At 36.4% G+C, this 10697-nt stretch overlaps 1 protein-coding gene across 1 annotated transcript; it reads left to right on the plus strand.

Moving 5' to 3' along the window:
* The first annotated feature begins 318 nt into the window (after positions 1-318).
* LOC104219616 (uncharacterized protein At4g26485-like) lies at positions 319-2849 on the plus strand. Its single transcript, XM_009770310.2, has 3 exons — positions 319-554; positions 679-877; positions 1739-2849. Exons 1-3 carry the CDS (start codon positions 344-346, stop codon positions 2463-2465), a joined length of 1137 nt encoding a protein of 378 aa, XP_009768612.1. The 5' UTR covers positions 319-343; the 3' UTR covers positions 2466-2849.
* The last annotated feature ends 7848 nt before the right edge of the window (positions 2850-10697 follow it).

Below are 10697 nucleotides of genomic sequence, written 5' to 3' on the forward strand. Positions count from 1 at the left end.
AGCCGAAGGTCTCCTGGAAACAGCCTCTCTACCCTTCGGGGTAGGGGTAAGGTCTGAGTACATATTACCTTCCCCATACCCCACTTGTGGGATTATACTGGGTCGTTGTTGTTGTTGTTGTTATCAAATATTACAAAATAAGCATTAAAAAAACTATACTCCGTAGTACTTATTTTTTAAAGAAACATATTTCTTCATGCCAAACCTACCCTTAAAACGTTGTACTATGATGTCAAAATCGTAATTCAATTGCCCATCCTTCCTCGTAAAATTCAAATTCTGATTTCTTTCTTTGGTTTCCGAGTACATAAGCACACACCAGAGTCACCACCTTGCCCACAAAATGAATTGCGCAAGTATGGCAGACCAAGTGGCAGACGACCCAAGAGTGATCAGTGATGAAGAACAAGAAGAAGAAGAGAAAAGGATACAACATTATTCTTCATTTTATGAAATACTCTTAGTGGGTGAAGGAGACTTCTCTTTTTCTCTCTGTTTAGCTCTTGCTTTTGGCTCCGCTTCCAACATTGTTGCTTCCTCTCTTCAATCTTATGGTATTATATCAATTTTCACTCTATGAACTTCCTGGGTTGTTTTTATTTTACTTAATATTTGATGAGGTTTTTCTTTTTTGCAAAATCCGAAATTTTGTTGTTTACCCCTTTTTTGTCTTTTTAGACGAGGTGATCAAAATGTACAAGAATGGGAAATCGAACTTAGAAAAGTTAAAGTCTTTGGGAGGAACAGTATTGCACGGTGTGGATGCTACAAAAATGCAGCTTCATCTTGATCTTGCAAATCGGAAATTCGATCGAGTCATCTTTAACTTCCCTCATGCAGGTTTCCATGGCAGTGAGAGTTCTAATCGTCTTATCCAGTATGGATCCTTTTTTTTAGTTATTAAATAGTAGTATACATTTCTTATTACGTGGTTTAAACTCTGTTTATATGTTTTCCGTTGGAATTGTTGAAGGTATATGAGTAGAAGGTGGAATTTGAACCTAACGGTACCGTCTAGTGATCAATAAAGTGGATGAAAACTCTAGGGGCCCATAGTTCAAAACTCATAAAAGAAAGACGTTAACTATTTTCGTCGTACCTGTGTTGATGGGAGCTAGCAGGTACCCAATGAAATAACCAAGTTGTACGTGCAACTACTTTAAATGGTTTACTCAATTAGTACAAGGAGGAGGATGGATAGATAGAGGTAGATTTATGTTATGACAGTGGAACTCCGGTCGATGGTTTACTCAATTAGTTCAAGTAGAGGCTTGTTTACTTGTATTCTCTCATATGAATCTTTTGTCTTTGGCTATTGGGGTGCGTCTGCTCACCACCTACAACACATATTTTGGATAAATATACACATTTTACCAATATTGTAACTACTAAATGCGACTCGAAGACAATAAGTGTGGAGTACCAGAAGGGTGTTTAAGATATCCATAGTGAAGAGTGGCTCAAGTGATATGTAGTTAAAGTTTGTAGAGGAGTTATACCCTTAAAAGACAAATTTGTTTTCTGCAATCAAAGGAATCAAATATTGTAAATGTTTTCTTTAATCTAAGCCCTTTTGATTTTTGTGATCAGTTTATTTGATCATACTGGGAGGGGAATAAATTTTGTATGCTGAAAGTTTTAGCTCTTTTGTCCTCTATATTAGTTGCTTAATTAGCCTTTTCACATGATTTTGCCTTTTCTTAATGTAATGCGTGCCTTAATTTTGTTCTATTTGCAGCCTTCATAGGAATCTTGTGGTAAAATTTTTCGGGAGTGCAAGGAAAAGGTTGCGACCAGATGGTGAAGTTCATGTTACCCATAAGACGACTCATCCATTCTGCTGTTGGGATCTTGCTGGACTTGCATCAGTGCACTCCTTGACTTGTATCGAGTCTGCTAATTTCAACATTAAAAATTACCCTGGTTACAACAATAAAAGAGGAGGTGGTAATAAATGTGATGAGTCTTTTCCATTGGGTGAGTGTTGTACCTTCAAGTTTATATTCGATCCATCTCATAAGAATATGCAAAGAACGAAACAAAACAAACGAAAGAGCTCCAGAAGCTCTCCGATTTACTCCTTTCAGCGGCAACTAAGTTGGACTGACAGTAGTAGAAATTCTCCAACTTATGTCAATGACATGAATGGTTTTCCATGTCATGCTGGTTTACCTGAAAGGCATGACCCCAGAAGTGAATGTTTTAGGATCTTCAAGGAGTATTTTAGTTATATTCAAGAAACATTTGGAAGAAAGGACATTGATGTTGAAGTTGAAGTTTGCCAAGCCCTGCATCGTGGTTCTTTGATGTACAGCTCGGAAGATTACCTTGAAATTTTGGAAAAGCTTCATTTTTGGAGCTGGTCAAGAATTTCCAGGTTACAACAGAAGCTGCAAGATCTTGATCGAAGGCTGTATGAGCTACAGGGTATGAGATATTACCTATCAATTATGTCTGTACAGTGAATACTAGGTATGCATATGCAAGTTATCTGTTTGTTGGTCAAGTACTATTCTCCATATATCTCTCTTTCTTACTGAAAGAATTTAATAACAAACCAATGTTCTCTATAGAGAGAGGTAGTTTGATACGGTTGAGTTATGGGCGACTAAGTGAATTGCTCTACTAATTTGATTTTTGTCTAGGCTTAAGTGGCAAGGGTCGATGTGCTTTAACCAAGATTTTATGAGTTCGATTTTGCAAGATATGGTAGTTTTATTGATATCAATTTCTGTTGAGTATTTCAGCTGCCCACTCCCCACGTATTCATGTAGAGTATAAGGTAGAAACATTCTGTAATAAAATACATTCTGTGAATTATACTTTAAGAAATGCATGTTTAGTGTTCTGCTTACGAGTCAACTATCAAGAATGAATAGTTTGAGATTTTACTTTCTGCTTAGTCAATTGTTTTCAACTGATATATGTATGCTCTTCATTTATAGTATACTTATTGCAAATTTATGTGCTACTGTGTGTTTTTAAATGAGATCTTTCTTTGCTTAAGATTCGTTTGATTTTTGGCACTTATTTCATTCAATACTAAATGTTGGATGTGATATTTTTTTTTGGGGGGGGGGGGGGCGGGGGCGGGGGGGGGGGGGGTTTAGGAAAGGAAGAAGGGGAGAAACCAGAGTTACCTTACAACTTTGGTTACAAATTCTAAGTTTACTAATTTTAGGTGTTTGGTATGGTCTTGAGAATCAATGCCAGATGAAAGTATTCTGGCTGCGTAACACTACTAAAATTTTGTTTTATTTATTTTTTTAACACTGCTAGACTTGTGAATTCAACAATCACTAGTGGTACTCAAGTCTTGAGATAAAATGCAATGTCTACTGGAGAAACCATTTTGTGCAGATACAATACATATATAACGTAACATCCTAGAAGTTGCATGCATGCTGCAACAATAGTAATGCCCAAGAATAAAGAAATGATGCAGTCTATTGTTTTGATATTATGGGAAACGCTTGAATCGCCATGACAATAATCGTAAGTCGCGTCATATTCGTGTTTCTCATTTGTAGTGTTATATATTCAGGGCTAAGGTCTCTGTGCTGCCAAAACGTAATAGAAAGCTTCAACTGCACGAAATAAAAAGCTTATGGAAGAAAAATAAAATCATGAAACGATCAGAATGATTTAAAGAATGTGCTAGTTGTTTTCTTTAGGTTCTGCATGCAAACAAATTGATTTAAATGCTATTCGGCATTATGCATTTTATAGACAGGAAACAGAGATGTCATTAATAACTTATCTAATTTGCACTGGCAGTTCAAATAAAATTTACACTACGACGTTGCTTAAAAGCCAATATATAGGTAACTTTTTTACAGCATCGTGCAGTATTTGTGGGTTTCAAAACACGGAAACACCCTTTAATTTGATCCAAGAGTTGAACCAGCAAAATGCAAAAGTCCATTGCCAAATTTTAAGAAATATTCCATCTGTTCACTTTTACTTGGCACATTTTGATTTTTTACGACCCTTAAGAAATAATAAATAAAGTGCATAATTTACCATGATACCCATATTAATTGAGACATATTTTATTGGATTTGAAAAAATGATTTAAAATGAGTAATAAATATTGTGGGTATAACACCAACAAAAAATTATTTTCTCTTGATATGCGTAAAGTGACAAGTAAAAATAAAAATCTATTTTTAATATACATGCAAGTAAAAGTGAACGGAAGAAGTATGTCATAACCAGAGGCGGCTGAACCCCAAGGCAGGTAAGGCAAGGGCTTTAGGTCCCATAAATTTGAAGGCCCCACTTTTTAGTAGTTTTAGGTTTATATATTTATTTTCCTTTTAGAAAATTTAAATATTTAATGTGAACAACAATAATTTTACTGTGGAAAAGGAAAATAAAAGTTTACTTTTACCATTATTGCATATTGGGGATATGAATTGTTACTTTTTACCGTCTTTGTCTTTTTGGGATTGACTTCTTTTTTTTCATATTTTTTCACAACTACAAAGTTGAGACCTTCTTGCCTTCTTCTTTTCTTCGTTAAAAGCTTTATGATAATTCTTATTCCTTCCTATCAAAAGAACTACAAGACTCTTATGATCCTTCTTTGTGGATAATATACAAAGTTGGCAAGTATAAAAAAAAATTAATGATAAATTTTTCTTTCTTTTCAAGCATTTCTTTTTCTACATATTGTACTTGGGACTTATTTTCTACAAGAATGATTTTACAAGTTTTCAAGCACAAAAGTATTAACAAGTTATTTGGGATCAATTTATCAATTGAATCAAGTTCTATTGTTCTAACCTTTGGCTATTTTTTTAATCTAAAACTGTCATTTTTTATATTTTTACTTTATAGATATACTGTTGTCACACCTCCTTTTTGCGCACCTGCCCCGAAGGATAAATGCGTGAGAGAGTTTTTCCAATTTAAATGACAATATTCGAAATGGGATTATTTATTTAATTCAGAGTCGCCACTTGGGAAAGGTTTGGCTTTTGGTGTCCCAAGTCACCGGTTTATCTTGAGTCCCAATTCGAGGAAAATATTCGACTTTCCAAATGAAGTCTGCGAACCAGAAATTCTAATTAAGGAATTCTGTTGATCCGAGGGAAGGTGTTAGGCACCCCCGAATCCCGTGGTTCTAGCACGGTCGCTTAAATTATTGTAATGGCTAAATATCTGATTTTTATACATGATTTGTGTGCTTTTATTAAGTTTAAACTGCTTTTATTATTTATTTATTTTAATAGAATTGCAACGTCGTGAAATGCATATCGAACCACGTCACAATCAATGCACCCGTGGTTGTTAATACGTTCCGACTCCGTTGAGATTTGGATTTGGGTCACATAAATGCGCACCCGAATTTAAGCATGTAATTTAATTAAAATCGCGTCTAAAGAGTCTAACGTGTTATTATCTTTGGGTAAAGTCGTGAAGTTCGCTAAATGGCCACTCTCGAAATCTAAGTAATTATTAACATCTATTGAGGGCCCCGCAGTTTATGCGTCTTTGTTTGGCGAGGCTCGCCTCATTTATTTTAAGGATATCCTAAAGTTACTACATTTCTATTAAATTCGTTTCTAAAATAAAAGAGAAAAAATCCTAATTAGTTACATGCTTAAAAAAAGGGCGTAACATATTAAATGCTAGATTAAGACAAATGTTAACGGAAAGGAATATTACTAAAATTGAAATTATAAATAAACTACGGAATCGACAAATAATATGTTCAAAAGAAACTAATTATCCTATAACTAGATTAAACTCGCATTGTTAGATGACTTGAACCGTTGGAATTAATTATTTACGACTATTTGAAACTAGAATCAATCTTAATTACTAATGCATATTCGAAAATTTATTAAACTCAAACGTTAACTCGTCTTGTTTGAACTCAAATCATGCCATAATGTCTAATTCACGAAATTAATTTAAATTCATGTTTTAACTAAATTTAGCTACATGTTCACGATTAACCTACTGTTGACAATATTAAAACCTTCAAGCTAGTGAACTGACCAGTTTTGCCAAGCCGATTCACTAAAGACCAACTTATGTTATTTTTCTCTTACTCCAATTGTTAAACAGTTTGACAGTAATGAGCATGCTTAAACATATACTACCTAATAACTAAACTAAAACAGAGTATTATTTAATACATCACTACAAGATGCCTAGTAATGCAAAGCAACCGAAATTTACAAAATAATAATACATGAGATAACCTAAACACAATCAGTAAAAGAGGCAAAGAAAAAAAAACTAAATTAAAACTTCAAAGTTTCATTCTTCATATGTATTCATGCTTTCACATTTCAGCTTACAATATCGATAAGGTTACGGCCATGTACCTGGTATTGGAAGTAAAAGAAGAGGAAGATCAGTACAAACAGCAGTAGCGTAAATACACAGCAACAACAGGTTCAGCAACAGCAAAACCAGTAACGACTAGTAGAATAACCCAGTAACAAATTGAAAACCAGCAGTACCAGAATGCAATCACAGTCAAAGCAGAAGAGAGACGGATACAAGACACAATAGTTTACTGATTTTTAAATAACACTCAAGGAAAAGCAACCTGAAATTATTCAAGTAAAAGTTCAGCTTGTTTTTCTCTTTTTGCTCTCAAATTCTGATTTCTCAAAATTCAGTCAACTCTCTCAACTTTCTCCTCCTTTTCCTACACTGTGTAAAAAATGACTCTATTTATAACCAAGACTCTTGTCTTGAACCACTAACCCGAAATATTCCCATAATTGCATGTCTTGCCCCAACTACTTAATGTTTTTCTTATTTAATTCCTTTGTTCCTCATGCCTACATGTTTTGTCCCTCACGATATTAAACAAATACATTATTCCCACTCCATTATGTCTTGTCCCCCACTATATTAAACAAATGCATTATTCTCACTCTATAATGTCTTGTCCCCCACCATGTACTATTGTAATATTATTAATGCCTAATGGACGGAGCACTCAGATTAAATAATGGTTCAAATTTTTAATTCCAAAAATACCCCTCTGAACTTACTGAAATTACCATTTTACCCCTGAAAAATACTGCAATTTACCATTCTACCCCCATCAGCTATAACCAATTCGCCTAATCAATTCTAACCAAAATACAACAGTTATAACCAATTCAAACAACAAATTCAAACTAAATGATGAACAACAAAGAAACAACTGGAATTATTTTGACTGAACAATATTTTTATTTTATTTTTTCTTTAACAACAAAACTACTTTCAGATTCAACAACAATAACAAACAAGTAGATTCAAATCACTAAACTCAAAAAATCAATTGAACTTCCAATTAAATCTAACAACATTATAACCAACACACTTCTATATTAAACTAAACAAAAACAAACTGAAGAAATAATCAAGAAATGAATCAAACATATACTGATTTCAAATCCAAAAATATCAAACAAGATTCGGACAGAACTGAAACTTAAACCAACTAACCGGATCGGATCAACGACGAACTCGACTGGACCTCAGTGAACGACGAACAACGACGGAGTCAAACAAAACCAAACGAGCCCTTGAGCAGATGGCAGCTCTTAGTCAGGCTCGAACCAATGAAAGCACACACGAACTCCATGATGAGACAGAAATCAAAACTAGCATGGAGACAGGAGGCGGACTGGTTATTTGCTCGTGCGATGGGCTGAAGAAGAAGCAGCTGCGTTTGGTTTTATGGTTGTTTGGATGTGAGGCTGTGTGTGTGTATGTTGAGGTGAAGCAGCAGCAGTGGCTGCTGGACATGGAGCTTCGCGACTGGAGAGGGCGAAGAGAAGATGAAGCAACAACAACGGCTGCTGGAGATGGGTCGGCGGTGAGACTGGGCTGTGTGAAGGGAGGTGGTAGGGAGGTGGTCGTTTGGATGAAACTGGTGGTGGTTGCATGGCTGGAGGTCGACGAGGGGTAGTTCATGGCTGGAGCTCGACAAAGGGGAAGCTCGACGACGAAGAAGACGAAGGAGCTTGGGTAGCAGCTGCCATGGGGGTGAGAGGGTTGTTGGGACGTGAAGGGGAAAGGGTAGCCATGGGAGGGAGCTTGGTTTGGAGAAAGAGAAGAAGGGGGGGCGGACAGTTTAGGGTTTTTTAGGGTTGGAAAAATGAAAAAAAATGAAAATGGGGGTGGGCTGGGATTAGTTTGGGTTATGGGGCAGACTGGGTCGGGTCGACCCGGTAGGAGTTTATTTGGTTTGGGCCATGGTTGATTTAAATTAGAAGGTGGCCCAATCCGATTTTCTTCCTCTTTTATTGCTTCTTTTCTTTTACTTTCTAAAACTAAAAAATTCTAAATTAAGTTACAAACTAAATTAACTTATTAAAAATACTAATTAATTCCTAGCAACAATTATCATATAAAATGAAAAATGACAATTAAAATACAATCACCCAATTTGGACATTAAAGGCTAAAAATGCAAAAGATGTCTATTTTTGTAATTTTTATTCTTGTAAAACAAACTTAATTACTCATAATTGCAAACTTAAATCCTAAATGCAAATGCGACATATTTTTGTATTTTTTATTAATTTAGCAAATAAACATGCACAGACAAATGCAAACAATATAAGAAAAATAACCCAAAATTCACAATAATTGCAAACAAACAAAAAATTGTTTTATTTTTTGGAATTTTTGGGGAGTGATTCTCATATAGGGCAAAAATCAGGTGCTTACAGCTGCCCCTCTTTTTCCGAAAACACGAAGAGTTTTCGTGCAAAGATAAAGTGAGCGATTTTTTCCCATCCGAGTACTCCGTGTGAAACATTTTTTTGAAAAAGATTTGACTGAACCTTTGCTTCAAAGGCTTCATACATATCCTGGGCTAAACAGGAATCAGGTCAATATTCGAGAAGTTTTAGTAGTTAGGACTATCATGGAACTGCGATGCTGCTGTTACTGCTGTTGCATGTTGTTACTACTGCTTTAATGACCTCCTTGTTACACCAAAGGAGAATTAAAACTAAGCTAGTTATGCCTATCAACTATTAGTTACAAGATTCCTATCTATAATTCTTTCGCAAATTGATCTTGAGTCTTAGCTGATTCTGCTTGTAGACTTCGAAATGAATCTGGATACTTGCAAGTTGTAGGCGCTTGTTTATTTCTGCAGCATTGGGTGAAGCGGGATTGGCGGAGCTCGTGACTTCAATCATATTTTGAGCGATACGCACTTTGTTTGTTCCAGTATTTGGGCTCATCTTCTTTTGTTCTTTTCTTCCTTTCTTTTATTCTGGATTGAGACTCACTCCATAGGTCATCTCGATCCCTGTGCCTCGAGGTCAAACCTGCTCAAACAACGAAACAAACAAACGAACGAAAATTTCTGCCCCAATTTCACTAGGAAAATTTCGTGAGTTAATTGCCATAACAATCTACAGAATTGATGAGGGGATTGGAAACCTCAAGTCTAAAAGACGCAACTCAGGGATTGGAACCCTAATGTCGGCTAAAGAAAAATCGCTCAACTCAGGGATTGGAGCCCTAATGTCAGCTAAAGGAAAATTGCTCAACTCAGGGATTGGAGCCGACAACTCAGGGATTGGAGCCCTAATGTCGGCTAAAGGAAAATTGCTCAACTCAGGGATTGGAGCCCTAATGTCGGCTAAAAGAAAAATCGATCAACTCAGGGATTGGAGCCCTAATGTCTGCTAAAGGAAAATTTCTCAACTCAGGGATTGGAGCCCTAATGTCGGCTAAAGGAAAATTGCTCAACTCAGGGATTCGAGCCCTAATGTTGGAAAAGGTGACTAGGGAATGGAGGCCCTATGTCTAAAATCTCAACTTAGGGATTGGAGCCCTAATGTTGGCAAAGGTGACTAGGGAATGGAGGCCCTATGTCTAAAATCTCAACTCAGGGATTGGAGCCCTAATGTTGGCAAAGGTGACTAGGGAATGGAGGCCCTATGTCTAAAATCTCAACTCAGGGATTGGAGCCCTAATGTTGGCAAAAGGCGACTAGGGAATGGAGGCCCTATGTCTAAAATCTCAACTTCAGGGATTGGAGCCCTAATGTTGGCAAAGGTGACTAGGGAATGGAGGCCCTATGTCTAAAATCTCAACTCAGGGATTGGAGCCCTAATGTTGGCAAAGGTGACTAGGGAATGGAGGCCCTATGTCTAAAATCTCAACTCAGGGATTGGAACCCTAATGCTGGCAAAAGGCGACTAGGGAATGGAGGCTCTATGTCTAAAATCTTAGCTCAGGGATTAGAGCCCTAATGTTGGCAAAAGGCGACTAGGGAATGGAGGCCCTATGTCTCAAATCTCAACTCAGGGATTGGAGCTCTAATGTTGGCAAAGGTGACTAGGGAATGGAGGCCCTATGTCTAAAATCTCAACTCAGGGATTGGAGCCCTAATGTTGGCGAAAAATAGGTTGATATTGGGGATTCTAAACTAACCCCTTTTTTGAAATTTTCTTCTTATTTCTCTTTTTGTTTTTTTTTAATTATTTTTTTGTTCAGTAAAAATGCAGGAAAGAATTTGGAGGAAACTTCCCTTTTGGGTTGATTCCTTGCCGCAAAGATGTTTCTTGCACTTGTGCATTTCTTTTCCCTTTTGGTTGCACCTGCTTCTTGCACGGTTGCTTTGGATTGCACCTGTTTCAATTTTCCAAACAAAGAACAATTGTCAGTTTGAAAACGGTGGTTGGTTCGAAGGCCTTGCTCATTCCAATTTCT

The sequence above is a fragment of the Nicotiana sylvestris genome, chromosome 7, assembly GCF_000393655.2.
Source record: "Nicotiana sylvestris chromosome 7, ASM39365v2, whole genome shotgun sequence".
NCBI lineage: Eukaryota > Viridiplantae > Streptophyta > Magnoliopsida > Solanales > Solanaceae > Nicotiana > Nicotiana sylvestris.

Bases quoted from the DNA above. Each gene is read 5' to 3' on its own strand.
- LOC104219616 (XM_009770310.2), top strand. From the start codon at position 344: ATGAATTGCGCAAGTATGGCAGACCAAGTGGCAGACGACCCAAGAGTG. The intron at 555-678 runs GTATTATATCAA...TTGTCTTTTTAG, and splicing joins TTCCTCTCTTCAATCTTATG to ACGAGGTGATCAAAATGTAC. The intron at 878-1,738 runs GTATGGATCCTT...TTCTATTTGCAG, and splicing joins AGTTCTAATCGTCTTATCCA to CCTTCATAGGAATCTTGTGG.